This window comes from Acartia tonsa, chromosome 4 (genome assembly GCF_053477335.1).
Source record: "Acartia tonsa isolate MP-2025a chromosome 4, ASM5347733v1, whole genome shotgun sequence".
NCBI lineage: Eukaryota > Metazoa > Arthropoda > Copepoda > Calanoida > Acartiidae > Acartia > Acartia tonsa.
In genome coordinates, this window is record NC_137263.1 from 21,942,012 (window position 1) to 21,961,570 (window position 19,559).

The 19,559-nt window shown below is 33.8% G+C and overlaps 1 protein-coding gene across 15 annotated transcripts in view; it reads left to right on the forward strand.

Moving 5' to 3' along the window:
* The window catches only part of RhoGAP19D (Rho GTPase activating protein at 19D), a 64,118-nt gene that overhangs the window by 4,512 nt on the left and 40,047 nt on the right, over positions 1 to 19,559 (forward strand). For 11 of the 15 annotated variants that reach the window (XM_080156924.1, XM_080156926.1, XM_080156927.1 and 8 more), the window contains exons 4-10: positions 8,529 to 8,702; positions 9,423 to 9,491; positions 10,359 to 11,021; positions 11,606 to 11,858; positions 12,125 to 12,283; positions 13,413 to 14,639; positions 18,029 to 18,160. In XM_080156924.1, the coding sequence (XP_080013050.1) occupies positions 8,529 to 8,702; positions 9,423 to 9,491; positions 10,359 to 11,021; positions 11,606 to 11,858; positions 12,125 to 12,283; positions 13,413 to 14,639; positions 18,029 to 18,160 (2,677 nt within the window). Of the gene's footprint in view, positions 1 to 2,651; positions 3,817 to 8,528; positions 8,703 to 9,422; positions 9,492 to 10,358; positions 11,022 to 11,605; positions 11,859 to 12,124; positions 12,284 to 13,412; positions 14,640 to 18,028; positions 18,161 to 19,559 lie in introns of those variants that run through there. The other 4 variants (XM_080156934.1, XM_080156935.1, XM_080156936.1 and 1 more) reach the window with 2 other exon arrangements.

Genomic DNA, 19,559 nt, shown 5'->3' on the forward strand with positions numbered 1-19,559 from the left:
CCCATCCCTAAATTTAGAAGCAGACGAAAATCAAAAGCCGCCCAGGGCTTTTTGTAAGTCAATCATAAATTATAATGTGAATAAAAAGAAAAGCGATATTTAGCAAACAGCCGTGGGCGGTCAGAATCAGCTGAATGTTAATTATGAAAAAAATTTCCCCCTTTTTAGAAATAGAAGGATTCATCTTTCATGAACAAATTTTTTAAAATAAAAATAGAATTCTATGTAATTTTTAATTAAAACATTAAAACGAAAATATCTAATCTAATATTCTTGCCCTAAATATGGAAATAGTAAAAAGTAAAAAAATATTTTTAAAAATAATTTTTAATCCTTCCATTTGAAAAGTAGTGGAATAGCAATAAATTTTAGTGCGGCAACAGCGCTGAGTAGACCTCTAGGCCCACTGCCTATTTTCGTCTTCTAGTTGCTTCGATTCCTCTCTTTTATTTTTTTCTCTATCCAAACGTTTCAACCAATAATAGTAATTTACAGAAGGGATAATTTTGTGTATAATCATTGGGTTTGTAGATTAATTTGTCGGCCATTGTTTATATCCCTTTAGATCCCTGAATATATTGCACCTGTTAGTATAAAAGTTATTTTTTAATAAAAACTTATATTTTGTTGGTAGGTACTTAATAGTTTCCTACTAAAATAGTAAATATTAATTAAACAAGAATATGTTATTCCATATGTAGCGCAGCAAGCTGATACTAACTAATAAAACAGTAAAACAGTAATAATACAATGTTGAAAAATGTTCAGCTTAACGTTTTATTTAACCATTGTGTACCCATTAGGGCTTACGCGCCTTTTCTAGTTTCTGTTAACGCGCCTAATCAAAATATATCATTATCAGGAATCCAAAGGGATAAGGCAATGGCCGATAAATTGATAGACATCCCCAAGGATGATACACAAAATTACCACTTTTGTGGATGACTCAACTTAATAAATCAAGCAACCAATTAAAATTCAATAAAAGTCCCCATTGTTGTTAAGCCAACCCATAAGAAAACTTAGTATAAAACTCTGGGGACTAGTGTAATAAACATTTGTAAATTACAGGTGTTTATGAACGAAGACATTTAATACAGAGTAGACAAGCAGCGATGTAAAAAAAAAAGGATATATTAATACTTTTATGTTACAACAAATTTAAAGGTTCACTAATAAAGTGAAACGCACAGCGGGTTTAACTAACGATACCCTTCATCCACTCATTTTACCCCATTCCCTTTCTTGTGGATGAACGAACTGACCAATAAATGAGTTGAATGTTAGAAACCCAAATTGACGAAAATTTTTTCCCTGTCATAAAATTCCACGTAAATTCTATTTCCATTTGTGAAGTAATAGAAATAAATAAAATGCTTCTTACTTACATTTACTTTAATAACAATTAGTCGATGCATATTACCACAATGCTATGTTGCGAGTCATTTGTGAATGCATTTGATTTGGTTAATTTTTGTGTATAAATACTTGAAGTCGTCACTCAACAAAGTCATGTGAGAGATGCAAAAAGAAATATTGCTAATGGCCTTAACCCTTTGCGGGTTGTTCTTTTTGTGATTTACTTTAATTTTCCAGATTTTTTTTTGTATAAAAGTTACAGGATGTCTTTGTGTGTCTGTATGTATGTACCGAAGAATCGTGCTAACACTTGAAACGATATGTTACTTTTTACATTGTAGCTTGTCATAGGTCCAGGGAAAGTTTATAACTATTTTTTGGGGGAGTGTAATACCACCCTCCCATTCTAGCATTTGTCCAGAAGCTTTGTATTTGTCATTGGACGGGAAAGGTTTTATGTTAGCTATTCTATTTGTGGCAGAGTTTACTTTTATGTGAAGGAAATGGTGGTACATGGCAGTTTAGTTTTTAAGGCTGAAGGCGCAGCCACTAATCTAATATATTATTTTTTTTTCATCTGTATTTTTGGCAGATTTTTGAAAATCAGGGTTAAGTTTGTAGCTTGCGTCTTCTTTTGATTGTTTGCACATTATGCTAAAAATTTGCAAACCTATGAACACATGCATACATACAATGGATGTAGAATATACGTGGATAGTATAACAGAAGTTGTCATCAATTTAGGTTGCAATTTTCCCTTGCATTTATTGGTTGGGCCGTTTAACCAGTAGAAAGGTATGGGATGGGGTACTGGGAGAGGGTTGGGGGAGATCGTTATTTTAGCCCACTGCAAAGTACATTATGTAAGGAACATGAAAATCTGGTGTATGATCCAAGTAATAATAAATCCATTATACATACATACACATTTACATGATACAAATATTTTTAAATATTTCTCTGCTAATTTCTTTCTTTATCCTTTGAAATCATCATTACAATTTCTTTCAACTTTTCCCAGAATTTGAGGAGGGAAAGAAAAATTTGTATGAGCAATGTCCTATTTGATGATATAGTACACGTTGGAACGTACAATTAGACTTACTATGAGCTGTGTGTAAAAGCTACTCCATCTAGCTGATTTTTGTGTGTGTTTGTGTAAATTTTTAGCTTGTGTGTACATTTTTGTGTGAGGTGCGTTAATATTTGTTTGTAAAATGAAGTTTGTATGTGTTTGTAGCGAGGATTTTTTTTTGGCTCTGCGCCGAGCCCAGGTGACTGCGCTACTCAGTTCACTCTCGTCAGCCTAGCGGTCAGATACATGCCCCATGGGCCCTATCCCACTTGAAAATATTTAAATTATGATAGAAAAAAGTGCTTAAATATCGAATGTGTTTTGATATAGTTTCTTATCATGAAAATCAATTTTGTATTTAATTAATTTGTTGAACTTTGATAAAATACATTAGATACCTATCTAATTATTTGTAAATAAATACAAAAGTTAAACTGAAAATCCCGAAAATCAATTAATGAATGAAGGCCTTGTTTAATTTTGATTCTGCTTTTTGGAATATATTAAATGCTCATGTAGACGTCTGCAGTTTCATTTAGTAAATGTAATACTAGCGTGATATACTTTTTTATTATTGCATGGCAGTAATGTGTATTGGGCCTGGATTATATGGCTTACACAAACCATTTTAGTTTATTATCAAGCATTTAAGTAAATGGTCTCTCTCCATTCATTGCTGGCTATTCAACAAATACTTTTGAATTTAGTATTATTTAATTTATTTGAAAACTTGAAAACATCAATTAAAGGAGTATTTTCTTGAAAGGGAAGGATGTTTTTAATGAGATCACGTAATAATGGTATTAAAAAGAAGCTTAAAAAAAGCTTATAAAGCAAAATATTCGTCCATAGCTTAATAGGTTTTTTTGATTAAAACAAATATCGTTTTCTAAGCCTTAAGAAATATATTTTTTAATATTTGTAAATTGCCACATTTTACATTCATTGGTCCTTTTTAAAAAGAAGTTATATATGAAGTTTTAGCTTTTAGTGTTGTTTTTTCTTAACTTACGAGATCTTGACAAAAATTACCTCCCATCCGTCCCTTTCCTAAATGCATAGTTAACCTTTAATAAACAATCACACTACTTTCTGCAAAGATCAAAGCCCTTTGACATGACGGATGACTTTCTTAATTATTAAGAGACATTTTTTTCCTTGGGAAGTTTGTAAACAATGTCAATGGTGATTAAAATGAACAAGAGCACAGTGATGATTTCTGAGGCGTAGTGGTGGTGGTGTGCATGGTGGGGGGATACTACATACTTGCATAGTGATTGTGCATAGAATAATAATTTGATAGAGCAGTCATGTCGTCTGATCAGCATCTTTCATCGTCTGTGGGACGTCTAGTTCCCTGGCAGCAGTATAAAATGAAAGCTGTAAGTTTATTATTTATTAACTTAAAGGAGGGAGGGGACATTGGACTGTTAATTACACATGTACCCAAAGATTTATAACAATGTTATCTTATACGTTGGGTACATTTTGCTTGGTTGGCTGTGTCCAAATTTTTCAACCAACAATTTAATCTACAGATGGGATACTTTTGTTTATGATCATTAGGAATGTACAACAATAAATCCTCCATTATCTTATCCCTTAAAATCAATGTATAACACACAGACGTAGAGAGAAGATGTAAAGAACATAAATTGAGTGTGTAAGAAATATTACAGGGAAAATAAAATTATTATTCACCTTCAATGCATTGTTTGTTTCCAATTTTTACCACACTTTTATTTTCCACCAATGAAAATTAATAGAAATAAATCTTTTATTTGTTTATAATTACTTGACAAAAAAATACTGAATTTGCAATAAGATTGTCTGTATTATCAGTTATTTAAGATTTTACCTTGTAAAAAATTGTCCTCGTTTTTAAATATTTTTAAGCAAATTTTAGTTAACAACAAATAACAATAGTTCTTTTATTCTTATTTTTGTTCCATATTTCTCAAATACATTGATATAATATTTCTTTAATATTTTACACTTAAAAATAAAAATGCTTTAAATTAGGAAAATTAAGATGTTCTGTATAGACAAAACAAGAATGACAACATCCATAAAAGCGAAGCTTTGAAGCAGTAGGACAGTCGAAAATTAACATTTGTTGATTGTCAGAACTGAAAAAGCTGAAAAATAAATGGATAAGTCGAAAGAAAATTGTAAGCAAAGGGTGGGGGCGAAAGTGACACTTTTTGAAACCAAAACTAAAAGTCAACAAAGGAACTCAACTTAAAAAAAGAGTTACAGGTCTGAGATTTAGCATGGCAGTTGCTTTAAAGGGGTACAATATGGAACTGTGAAGAAACGGCGGCGCAACCGACGAAAACCGGCGTTTCCCGCCGATTTTTTTTTGCCTTTTCTCGGCGGTTTTCGGCGGTTGCGCCGCCGTTTCTTCACAGTTCCATATTGTACCCCTATAGAGTAACTGCCATGCAAAATGTCAGACCTGTAACTCTTTTTTTAGTTGAGTTCCTTTGACTTTTAGTTTTGGTTTCAAAAAATGTCACTTTCGCCCCCTCCCTTTGTTGCAAAACTGCTTAGATACAAGATAAAGTTTAATGACATACTTACATTTTTAGAACTTGATTATAGAGATGTTTCGCTTTTAACATTGTACCTTGTTGTAATATGAATCAGTATTTCAAAAATAAGATGAATAGACTGAGTATTTATCTTTTTGCTGCTCTTTTTTTTTGGGCATAATTGTTCTTGGTAAATTTGTTATTACATTTGTTTAGACTACCTCCTGAGCTGGATCTTTAAATCATTTCAATGGTGCGCTAAATCAGCGGCGCATTTCGTAAATGCGCCGCTGTGATTGGCTGAAATTCTGCGCGGGGTGATTTAGCCATTGAAATGATTTTAAGATCCAGCCCTGGTGTTATTTATCTATTAAGAATGATGAATATTAAATGACTGCTGCTATAAACTTTAAATTGACTTGTTTCCAAATTTAAATAAAAAGTGGACATATTTTTCATAATTCATATTGCACCTTTTCCCGGCCAGTCTATTTTTGATAATGATATTTTCGAGCAGGAATTTTTAGGACAGTAATATTTAAAGCCTACCCAGTTTATATTCTTTCCCCTTATTGCTTAAACATTGAATTTTTTTGGATAGAATTATTTTTAAAAATTTTTTACTAATTAAACTTTAGTAGCAGGAGGATTATTTGATTTTGTTTAAATATCATTGGTCCTACATTTTATATTATTTTGCAAGATTTTTTCACTGTAATCAATCAAAAGTTCATTTGTAGACAAAATTTTCCTTATGTACCTTTTTCATACCTAGGTGCTATGTGTTTTAAAATTGGATTTCTACATACTTCAATTTCAGTTATGCCCTCTTTCTTTACAGCTTTATCAAGTATCTTGAGTTTCAGCATTCAAAATTGAGATAAAATCTTTTCGTTTGCACACACACAGGGATTTAAAGGGATAAGACAATGGCCGATAAATTTATATACATCCCCAATGATGATACACAAAATAACCCCTTTTCTGTAGATTACATTTAGTGGTTAAAACGTTTGTACACTCACCTTAATAAATCAACCAATCAAAATTTAATAAAAGTCCCCATAGTTATAAAGCCAACGAATAAGACAACGTTATTATAAAACTTTGGGGATAAGTGTAATAAAGAGTCTAATGTCCCCTTCCTCCCTGGCATACACAGCACATGTTTTATTTAAGTTACATACTCAGGTATTGTCATGGAGTTGAATTAAAATTATGAGAAACAAGGACGACAACATCCATAAAAGCGAAGCTCTTAAACGGAAGGACAAACGACATTAACTGTTTTAGAAATTAACAAGCTAAGTTTGAAATCGTTAGGGTAATTCTAACATGTCAAGTTTACGAAAAAAGCTAACTGTTATGGACGGACTGTCAGACCCTTATTATAGAAAAGCTTCGCTTTAAAAAGACATTTAATTTTATAAAATAAGTTAACTTTTAATAATTTTGTTTTTTAATACTTACTGATCTCATTTTTAATTGAATTCAATCGTTTTTGAGTTGATTATCACTTGGCTTACTTATTTCAAGACACTAGTCTCTAGGGGCATAACTCTTCAATTAACAAGATTGGGTTTATGTTTTAAATATTTTTATCATTCGTTAGACTTCCATCTTAGCAGAAAATGGTAAAAATCCTTTCTTACAACTAAATATTATCCTAGTTAAAGCAAAATTGGATTTGTAAGGTCATTTTTTATAGTCACACATATTATTTATATTTAAAATACCAATGCAATGAATATTCCTTTTTAAAAATAAGTAGTCCATTTGGTAAACTTGAATAAAATCCTTTAAAAATAATCTATTAGCAATAAACAATAATCCTATCTTTAATATCTGATAAACTTTTGATTTTCTTGATATTCTTCTTTACATGTTATTTATCATAATATTGGATGTATTAACTTTAAGACTTTCTATTTTTTTTGTTGAAAGTTACCTAAAAATGTAAAAGAAAAGAAAATGTTTTAACTTCCTATTCCCCCCCCCCCCCAACGCAACCTCCCTTTTTTGCTTGTTTTAAATTTCTTTACATTTCAATGTTTATAGAGCGAGTATTTTTCTTGTTAATCATACGTCATTCATGCAGCGACGTAACATGCCTGCCTTATTTAAACAGAACATTCAAACTTACACACACAAACACACACACACACATACAAACACAAATTAATGCTAAACATGTATATTTTGTACAAACATACAAAAAAAAGGAATAGAGAGGGGAAAATTTCAGGGGAATAGACTTACAAAAAATTAAGCAATCATCATCGCTCAATTACATAAAATAGAGTTATATATCAAAATTTGTAATTAATGAGTTTTGACGGTGTGGTGTGGGTTCTACTATGCGAGGTATGCGTGCAATGTGTTGACCTGAAAGCTAGTGCGCGCTCAGTAATTCTCATGCGGCGAGAATTTGTAGTTACCTCCTGGGGAACATTATTAATTACCATGGAAAGGGAAAGAATATTTATTTATCGCATCGTATTATTGACAGCTTTCTGCGGATATTTAAATGGAAAATTAAAATATTAATACCTACTAGATGATTTTTATTTTAGTATTTGTAGGAAAGTTTTTGTAGTGCATACTATACATGATTTTTCATTATGGCTGAGAACCGTTTCTAATCCTGCGGATATTATTCGGTGACGAAGCCATGGTATTGGAAAAGATAGGTATAAAAATTGAAACTAAGATGATAGATTAAAGGCAAACCTTGCAAACACAACAATGAAATAATTAAAATCAAAATAAAATTGTTTATTAATTAAGAAAAGGTTGTTTATCTTAGTTTTTCTACTGATTGACAAGTAATTTATCATTTTTCTATACTTATTGTTTACATAGTGTTATGTTTAGAGCTAGGCAGGACGTATGTATAGGTAGAAATAAGAAAATATCGAGCCTAACTAGCTGTCGAAAATGTCAAAAAAGAAAACATTCTTGTATTTACATCTAACAAAAGAGTGCCTTTACTGTTTGTATTAGTTCTAGTAAAATATTTTAACAAGAAGGGAAACAACCATGAAGCGAAGCTTTGACTGTCGAAAAAGAATTATTTAAGTGTCAACTTATGTAGAACTAAAAACAATAATATTCATAAGTCTGAAAAGAATTTATGTAAATCTGTCGGAAAATAGCTTGAATACAAGATGCTTAAAAAGAACATTCTTACATTCAAGAGCCTCTACCATAGAGATGTTTCGCTTATTTTAATGCAAACATTCCAACTCTTTGAATATTTTTTTTCTTTAAAAAATGTACCTAAAAATAAGAAAATTTTATGATTTAGGTTTAAAGTTGTTTTCAAAATAGAAAAAAATCACAATTTTAAGTGGATTTATTATTACCTATAGACTTTTAATAACAATATAACTGCTTTTGTCTCATAATTGTATGTATCTTTTTACCAAGATGAAACCAATATTTCAATCCTAACATTCATAATTTTACCATCGCAGATATTACGGATGTAATGACCATAAAAGAAAAGCTTTATCTAAAGTATGTTTAAGTTATTATTGTTAACCATTTTTTTTGTTTAGGAGGCTCGAAGACGACAGCAATTAACGGGTGATCATATTGGGCCAGGGGGAGCACCGGCAGGAATGGCGGTTGGAGGCGGAATACCAGCTGATACAGCTGGCTTAACAGCTACTTCAAAACATTTACACAGCCAACAGTTGGCGGCTACTTACTCACCTGAAAGTGCACGACAGGTAATACTATTCTAAGTTACAGTGACGCTGGTCTATTCTTTAACCACCGACTGACAGATTCAGAGATTAAGACACGTGTCCCCCAAAGCCCAAGGCTTGCCTTCGGTAATATGAATTAATTTAAGTATACTTCTAATTTGATTTCTCGTATTCTTTCGAATCCGGTGGATAGGAACCGGTTCTCATCTATACGAAAAAACTATGTCTAGCATCGTATTATATCCAGCTTTCTACGAATATAGAAATGTACAATCATAAGATTAGAACCAGTTTTTTTTAGCCTGTGCCTTCGGCGATTATAATTGTACATTCTATATCCGCGGAAAGCGGTTTATAATACGATGAAAGAAATAACTATTCCGGCTCTAGTTTGACTAAAAAGATTTTCCACTGATTTAAAAACTACAAAAATACTCCCAATTAGTTCCATGCTAACTAAGTGTCCCAATTGACCAACGTCGGTGTATTTATATAAAGCTGCAGCTTATTATTTTATGTTTTAAAATATTGAATAATCAATGCTACCCATGTAATGGACAAAATTGTCCCAGTTTCCTTAAAATTTTATTTCTTTGCAAGATTGATTTGATTTAAATCATTGCTTTAACCTTTTGATAAGTCTAATTTGAGATCAAATAAATTGAGTTCAAAGCGTTAAATTTTGTACAAGTGTAAATTTTCCTAAGGCATAGAAAAATGTATAATAATTTTAATTTTTAGATCTATATTCAACGGAAAGATGGTGGATTTGGATTTACACTCAGACATTTCATTGTTTATCCTCCAGAGGTACGTACATTATATTTGATTCATTCGGTTCCAGGACAAACGCAGAAGTGACAAACGTCGGAGAAGACAAACGCAGGAGTGTGTAAAATATTAAGCTTATTAAGTATAAAGTATTTTTATACAACAGGTTAGATTAGGTTAAGATATTAATATACAAATAAGCCCCTGCAGGAGTTAGTCCTTTAAAAAACCTTTAAAATGAGTCCTTTAAAAAACCTTTAAAATGGTTTAAAATAGGTTAGGTTATGTTATGTGTCCACTCCGACGTTTGTCATTCCTATGTTTGTCCTAGGACCATTTTATTCTAGTAGCGCAGTTACTCTTACAAGGGTAGGTATGTTTGAAGGTCCACCACGGCACTCTGTTTAAGTTGCCTTATTGCAGTATCTAGAATCGACTGTCTAGATTTACCTATACAGCTTATTTGATTTTATGTATATTGTTGCAGCGCTCCACATTAAAAAAATATACCTATTAAAAACACCAGAAAAATATTTGCTACTTGCTAAAATTTGCAAAAAAAAAAGGCATGAATCATTGTTAAAATATCCTATAATGTTTTCACATCCTTAAATGTATATCAATGTCCTACATAGAAAAGCTTGAATTGAGATTTAGTAAAATTGATACCTTTCCAATTTTATACTAGTACTTTTAACCTATTGCTTTTAATATTAAAATTGAATGATTTGATAAACCCTTTCTCATGTTAGACCCTATCACTGCGGGAATCTCCTGATTTCACCTAAACTTGCCTAACATGGACAATACAATTACTGTTTCCCCAAACATTATATTAAAAGCTAAGGGGGGGGGGGGAGGGGAAGACGGTCTTAAAACAAAAATTGAATCTTGATTTGTTTTTAGGAAGGAGATACCAATGGGCCTCCAATATCTGAGCCAATGGACACAATCTTTGTCAAGTTTATCAAAGAAGGCGGCCCTGCTACACTTGCAGGCCTTCAAGTTGGAGACAGACTTATTTCTGTCAACAGAGAAAGTGTGGCCGGCCTCACGTATGCCCAGGTTGTACAGTTGATACAGAACACAAAGGGAATGTTGAGACTGGTGGTTGTTCCAGAAAAGGATGATATCCTCCAGGTTTACTTTTCTGAAATCGCCCAGGATCCCAAGACTAACACACGGTCGGATTCGGTGGTAACAACCAGCAGCACCCTTCCCCTACCTGGAGGAGGACCTGGAGCCCACCTTGGGTCCGGCTCCAGCAGAGATTCCAGCCCCTTTAGCTCAAAAGCTTCATCCGACCGATTTGGGGGAACATTGAATAGTGGTCATCACCCGGCGGCCGGAAGGTTTGACCAGGAGCCTTTATATGAATCTGTTGGCAATCCATCTTATGGAGGAAGCACAGAGCATGTTTATGCAACACCTGCCATGGCAGGAGGCTCTTCTGTATCCACACTTGGATCCCTGGGGGGCCTGGCTAAGCAGGGCTCAAATGTGCTGAGCAGTAAAGACAGTTTAAACAGTGAATCTAGTCTCAATCGTGTACAAACTCCTAGTCACCAGGTATACATACAATTCATTTGCACTTTTAACTTTATTTTGAATTTGTTTATTTTTTCTCACTTCTTTAATTTGTTTGCATTTTATACAAGTTTGGACACAGTTTTATGGGCCTAGAAAGTAAATAAAGTTAAAATTTTTTTTGTGCATATTAGGCATTTTGAGAAATACTTTACTGTCAATTTAAAACTTGATTTGTTTAATACCTTTCAATTACATAAAAGAAATAATTTCGGTCAAGGTTATATGACTAAATACAGTGTAGAAACTTTGAATTTATTTTAAATACGCATTTTTCACGTTTATTTAAAAAAATAACTAGGTAGGTATTTAAAACTAGTCTTATTTTTTTCTTTCAGTACAAAAATATAAGGACCATGGGAAAAAAACGAAGTTGTGGGTTTCGTCGTATATTCATAGTAGCTTTTCTCTTATTTCTAGCCTCTGCGGGTGGCTCTAACCATGCAGGGCAATTATTAACATTTACCTTGCCTAAAATAACCTATCAAAAGATATTGTGAAAATATGACGAAACCCGCTACTTCGTTTTCTTTACATGATTCAAAAATTTAATATTTCTTTTCTAGGACGATCAGATGATCGACAAGATAAAGAAAGACTGCGAGAAGAAAAAAGAATTCCTTGAGAAAGCTGTATATCCACCGTACCTGTCAGCTGGCGGCCCAGCTGTAAACCTGGCCGCCACAACAACCACTACAACGGCCAGCTCGACAGCTGGCACACCCAGCCTGTCGAGTCCACCGAAAGAGCTGGACTCGAATCCTTATGGTATTGCCAGCCTGGCCAATACAATGCCTCCTCCTAGGCAACAGAAAAAAGGTAAATATCGTCGTAGTTAACGAATTTAGCGTCCATGTACTTATGGGTCTTTTCTTATTAACTAAAATAGGCTAGTTGCAGAAGAATAATACTTACACCTAAATAATTCAAAGATGTAGTCTGTCCGAGATATGTTAAATTAGACAAGTTTCACTTGTCATTTTAATTCATCTACATATAAAAAAAGAATAATGATATGTGAATTAAACGTTTCATAATATTTTGTTATTCATTTGTATCTATTTTTAAATCTAATTTATTTTTAGAAGAACCTGCGGCCCCAGCTGCGGTGGCCACTAAAAACTTCTTTATGGACATCTACGCAAAGGAAGTGTCCAAAATGCAATCTGCGTCCAAATCTTCAGCACCTGCAAAGAAACGCAACTTTGATGCAACACAATTCAATACTTATGGTAGACCTTTGGGTAAGATTATTTTTATTCTAATTTCACATCAGAAATATCATTTTGATTCTTTTTACATTATATTGCTTTGGTAGTATTAGTGTATTATTTCATGTATGGGAATCATAAATATAACTATTGAAAAAAAATATTTTATCTTCACGTCTCCTATTACCTATCAGATTTTGTTTTTAAATTGCTACCAGAAAAAAATCTTTTCTTAACCCTTGCCTGAGCAAAGTATGGCATGTCACTTGTTATACTTTCAACTTTAATATGTGGTGCACAGTAAGATTTTGACCTTGATTCTTAATCTACAAAAATACAGGTATAAGTCCAATTAAAGTATGATAATGTCTCATATTGTTTAAATAGATTTTTAGTCATTATTCTAATATATTATTAAATGTCCTATGCAATTAAAAGCATTGTCTAATCAAATATAATACCTAAATTTTAGCTAAAAACTATCTGAAAACTCAAAAACTATGTACCTAAGCAAACAGAAGTACTGTGAAGTATTGTCATATGTATCTTATTCTTATTCTACTAGCTAACTCAAGCAGTGAATTTTTGTGGAGTATTGGAGACAAGGGAACTGGTGGTTATAGCGGTAGTTTTGTTTTCAAAAGTCTGGCTTCATTTCATACTTTTAGATCGTGGCTACTGCGTTAGTTATGGACATTCATGTCCTTGATTGAATAATGGATCATGGAAAGAAAACAAAGTAGCGGGTTTCGTCGTATTTTTACAGTAGCTTTTCTCCTATTTCTAGCCCCTGCGGGGGGAAGGGCCTCTAATCCTGCGGGGCGATCATTAACATTAACCTTACCTAAAATAATTAAAAGCTACTGTAAAAATACGACGAAACCCGCTTGGTACTGTGTTTTCTTTCCATGATCAAAAAAAATTATTGTTTTTAAATATGAAATGAAACAAGACTTATGTATACATGTAAATACTTCATGGTTTTAGATTTGTTAAATTTTAGGTGATTCTAGATATACATGAAACGTACCTAGCTATTAAACAAATTAGATTTAGATTTAGAGGTAACATATTGGCTATTGATCCTCAGAACAAAAAAGGTTCAGACTATTGAGTTCTTTTTAAACTTTTCTTTAGAAACTATCTGTTATTTATTATGTAGAAAATGAACCAGCTCCAATTGACAAGGAAGAGTCGGAACCAAGGCGACTGTCCATACCTGGCCTTGGCAAGATAGACCTTAAACCAAAATATATTAGAAATCCGTTTGAACGCAATAAGGATCCTCCCGCCTCCAGACCAATATCACGGTCACCATCACTTGATCCAGAACAAAGGTCGTCATCCACTTGTGATAGCAGCAGCAACAAGGATGATAAAACCTTTTCCGTCACTATGTTTGTCAACGAAAATGAAAAGAACAAAATTGTTGATATGATCAGCAAGGCTAAAAGTTTGATATCGCGCAAGGTTGAGAAGGTGATAGGTCGGAAGCCACGTGCTGAGGTAACAAACGTCGAGGCACTGCAAACTGTTCTTGAAACCTGGGTACATGATGAAGAAAAGGCTGCAGCTATTGAAGAAGAAGAGGAACGACAGCTTATTGAGGAGCAGGGAAATCAAGTATCAGACATGCGTGCTAGGGGTAAAAATCCGCCAGTCAACTATACACCAATTCCAGATGTTTCTGTGGAGGACAGTGACGAGACTGACACAATAACTGAGTGCTCACTAGTCTCTGATATGGAAGTAAAGCGTATTGGCAAGGAGCGCAGTGTTAGATCTCCATCCTTGTTGTATCCACGGCCATCACCAACACCTTCCATGACCCCAACAGGTGACAACGTGCCGTCACCCTGGAGATACAAGACTGACAATGAGCTGTATCCTCCGCGGCTGCGCCGACCCTCGTCACATTACGGCGCAGAAGCGAATGCTGCCAGCTCGCGGCCACCAAGCCGACAATGCTCACTTTCACCCTCTTTTTGCTCATCCCCTGTGTCATTCGAACAATCGGATGTTATTGAAGAAGAATCACCTACAGTAAAATCAGACGCTCCACCTGACAGAAACGCAGAACAGCCACATGACTCAGGCATGACGGAAGAAGAGCTGCGGTTGCAACGCGAGGTTGAGGATACATTTCGCCAATACATCCGCTACAGCCGGCCAGACTCATATCTTGTCCCAATCGGCGGGGTCTGGAAACCCGACCAGGACAAAGAAGACGACACGGAATATGTGAAGCCAAGGTCGGGGGAGGACCTGGACAAGGACAAGCCCAAGGCATTTCGTGCAAACAAGGGGAATAAGAACACAGCACGGAGAGACTCTGCAGCGTTGTCCCGACGGTCAAGTCAATCTGGAAGCGTCAAAGACGAGGAAGAAGGTTATCCTTGCCTGCCTGTGCCTCCCTTGCTGTTAAACCTCATTTTCCTATCCCAAAATCAAATCAACACCTTTATTAATATTCTTACCCATACTAACCATCCAATTTTAGCTAGCTAACACTTTTGAACAAATTGTTGTTTGTAATAAAAACGCTAGTTTATTTACTTGTGTGTGTTTTTAATCAGAAAGTTAATTCGTTACTAAAAAGGTACATAGTGTTGAACTTAAGAGTAAAATAACAATTAAAATAGAATCTTAAAGACATATTTAAAATGCTATTTGTGTATTACTAACATAACATGTGATGGTTTCCCTCAAACTACCTATTCGAGCAGTGATGCCCTTTTCTCCCTCCTTATTTTGAAATAATTGAAAATGAGGGGGGGGGGGGATTCGTTTTTTTGTTAATCAATTTAGGTCATTTAGGTTTGCTCATATTGGGTAGCCCCGCATGGGGTTATGAATATGAAATAAATTATCCTGACCCTATTATTATCAATTTATTACAAAAAATAAGGGGGAGGGTGGTAATGTTCTCAATGGGCTCTTTAACGGAAATCACCCAATCCTTATACTAAAGTAACAGGATGTTTGTCTGTCTGTGTGTCTGTACCGAAGGATCTCGCTAACCGCTGAACCGATCGGGTTCTCCCTAACAGGGTAGCTTCTCATAAGTCCCGGGAAGGTTTATAACTATTTTCTTGGGGGGTGGGACACCCCCAACCCTCCCAAAAATTAAAAATACCCCCCCAAAAAAAAAAAAAAAAAATTTTAACCCCCCAAAATATTTTTTAAAATTTTTCTTTTAAAATCTAAAATAAGAAATTGGGTTATCAAATTCGACTCCCCCCTCCTCAAGTGCCCCTAGAGGCCTCTAGGGGCGTAGCCGCTAGTGTCTTTATATACTATCAAACCTTTATTATATTTACAGGTTGTATTATTTAGAAACAAAATATAGTTCTAAATATTTTGAATAGAAAAAGATTTGAATTTGAAAGACATTTTTAGACGTTTTTTCCTTAACTTTTCTTTTCATCTCATTTCCATAAATAGAAGAAAAGAAATTAAGACTAAAAAAATATACAACACTGGGAATGTCAAATTTTCTGTTAGATTTTTATTTTAGTTTTCTCACAATGATCTAGATCAAATACAGAATAGAAAGATGGACAAAATTAAAAATTAGAATAAGAATGTCTAAATATTTTTACTTTCTTTCTGTGTAGCGCAGCTACTCTATTACTTTTTGATGCATGTTAAAGCTAAAATAACTGTTGTTTTATTCTAATACCAGCGGCTAAGCACCCAGAGGTCTCCAGGGGCACTTGAGGAAGGGAGAGGTTTTCTTGGCAGGTTAAAGGTACCTTCACTTAAAACAGTTGTAAAACTTTCCTGGACCTTTAAGAAACTTCACTGTAAATGAGAACCATATTAGTTAAGCGGTTTCCAATATTCTATTATAAAAAAGAGACAGGCATTATTTTAGCTCCGTTAATAACGGACATGATTGTCCTTTTTTCAAAATATTTAGATGACTATAAGCATTGTGTTGTTGGAATCATGGATCTAAAGGGATAAAACAATGGACGATAAATATATGTACATCCCCAATTATGATCCATAGAATTACCCATTCTGTAGATTACAATTAGAGGTTGACACGTTTTGGACACTCAACTTCATGAAACAACCACTCAAAAGTTCCTAATGGAATAATACACGGCAGCGATGTTGAAAAGAGACTATCCAAGGAAAAACACACAGCTCAATTTGTAGGAATATATTTCGATTAAATCACATCTAATCCTTGTCAACCTTCTATTAGTCTTTACTGTACAAAGGTTTGTTTAAAACAGAAAAAGTTCCTAAGGTTGATAAGCCAACGAATAAGAACACGTTCATATAAAAACTTTGGGGACTACTAACTAGTGCAATAAACAGCCCAATGTCCCCTCCCTCCCTGATTTGAAATATATAACTTTGTAAACACACTGAGACAGCTACCTACCTACACCTCAAAACAGATTCAGATCTTATGTTGAACTATTTGAATTATCCACGCTATGCTACGTCAACCTTACTTCTTTGCTTCTCTTGTTCAACTTAAAATAGAACAGACGCATTTATAGTAATACTTTAAAAACAAGGATTACAACATGCATAAAAGCGAAGCTTATAAATGAAGAATACAACGAAGGATAAATATAAAATGTCATGAATATAATAAAGTGTAAAATTGAAAGAGAAAGTTTTGGTATATCATTTAGTATTAAAGTAGCTGCGACCAGAATGTTGTGATCAAAATATACAACCATCAATCTCAGAATAATTAAAATATAATAAAAGCTGGCTTATAATTGTGAGTCATTTATGAGTCAAAATTGTAGGCTTTGGTCGGAAAATGTAATACAACAATAAGATGATTATTTCATGTCTATGCACTAATTTAGTCATTAAAGTAAATCTTATCAACCTTCCCCTAAATTTCATTGACTAACCCTTTTCTAGGGGAGGGGGGGGGGGAATTGAATCCCAGAATCCATTTTTAACATTGATAAAAAAGTAAAAAAATAAAATTTTCTTGGGCGATTTCTCTTGGGAGGGTGGTGGTACCCTCCCCGAAAATAGTCAAAAACCTTCCGGGACCTATGAGAAGGTACCCTGTTAAGGAGAACCCGATCGATTCAGCGGTTATCGAGATCCTACGGTACAAACAAACAAACAGACATACATCCTGTTACTTTAGTATAAGTTAAATGGAAGAAAAAATTATCTTCTCCTAAATATTTTAAAGCTCAACACGAACCGTAATTTAAACAATGTTAATTATTAAAGAAGATTAATTTATATTCAATTGGCCTATTCCTGTATCTCTGATATATATATGACTATTTTCAACTAATTGCTTCACATTTTTGAAAGTAAGGCCACTTTAATTTATTTTCACGACTTGCTTGTCCAGTAATCAATTCAATACCATTTTATGATACTAAAAAATTTTCTTTTTACAGAAGAACCAATATAATTGGAAAAGTATGTTGCGGATAAAACGATAAAAATTTAAGTTAACTTAAAATTTTTTTGTCTATAGTACTTTTCAATAAGAAATACACATATTTAGTGAATATTATCGTTCTACTACTATTTTTAAGCCTTAAAACACACACCTTCACGGATTCTACCCGCAACCTACTTTTCCCTTTCTCATAGAAAGACTAAATAAATATTTTTTTATTAACTTAGTTTTATGTAGTTTTTGTGTGATCATTAATTTAGATTTTTATTTAAATCACAAATTAATCTTGTTTAAATCATTGTATATTTTACAAGTTTTTATGACGTTTTTGCAGTAGGTAATATGTCAATAACAATATTGTTTATTTTTAGGTTACCGTAGCGGCGGCCATTTCTACGAAACGGACAGTTTTTCCAGAAACAATTTTGTGATTATTGGGACTCGATCCCTACATTGTGAGCCACCAAATACATATGAGAGGCCACCTGATCCACCTCCCCCAGGTAAGAACATCTTTTTGTTGCTGTTCTAATAAAACAAAATAATAACATTTTTGTCGAAAATTTGCTTTCTCATATTTTTGCTTCAAACCAAACAGTTGATTTATTGCCATTGACCTAACCCTTTAAGCTTCGTGACAAAGCCAGTGTGGCTCAGTTTTTCAACAATTATGTTATGTTTCTACCCGCATGATCCTATTCCCTATTGATGTGAATTTCATAATCATCAGTGATGCTGATCTGTATAGAACAAGTCAGGAATTAAAGCATTTTTTTCATAATGGATATATTATTACTTGGATTATCATGTTCTCTAATAAAGTGGAAAACGCAGCGGGCTAATTTAACGATTCCCCACTTCCACCCCTTTTACTCCGTCTACTCCCATTCTACTGGATGAACAAACTGGCCAATAGGGTAGTTCAGTTAGCAAACTAAATTGACGACAATTTTCTCCTGTGATAATATCCACGTATGTTCTATATCCATTTTTTTCATGCATCCTTTTTTACCCTGACGGATCAACATCACAAGATAACCTAACCCCTATTGCCTACCTATTATCCCCTATTTTTGCTTATCCACACCTGATTTTTTGTTATTTTATGTTACATGTGTGTGAGTTTTGTTTAACTTTGGTATTTATATTCATATTAAGACATTAAAGTAAAACATTAAAGGGAGAAGGCCTTTCCTGAAGGCTCTGTTCCGACTTTCAATTAGATCTACGAATATCAACGAATAGCGTCGGGAATATTAACACAGCGCAGTGGCTACAAAAAAGCATAAAGCAATTTGCTAGCAGACGAAAAGGGTCCTGATCAGGGGGATCCAAGTGGATGTCTGGTTATACATCTATACTATAGATTTATTATTAAGACCCTGCCCCTCCCTCTGAGTCTCCGTTAGTTGAGGCGGATGAGAAAACTATTGAGGATGATGTTCCAGGTATGGTTGGCCAGAGTAGCTGGCACTGTGTGCCCATAGCAAGAGTGGATAATAGCATAGCATCGCATCGTATTATAGTCAACTTTCCGCGGATATGAAAATGTATAATTATAAGGATAAAACTAGTTTGTTAGCCCCGATGGCCCAAGCTAAGAAAACTGGTTTCAATTTTATTATTTTTATTTAAATTTTCGTGGAAAATTGTCTTTAATTTGATGCTATACATGATTTTTCCGTGTGGCTTAGAACCTATTCTAATCCAACGGATATTGATATGCTTCGAATTCAGACTGGAATGTACATTATTGTTTTTTTAAGGAAAGGATTTTCTTGCATCTTTATCTTGAGGTTTCTTGTTTTTTTTTGCTTTTGATCCAAAAGGTTTTGAAGGATTTTCGATTGTTAAGTTTAATTTCTATGTTCTTTTTGATTCCATTTTTTCCAAATCTGGAGT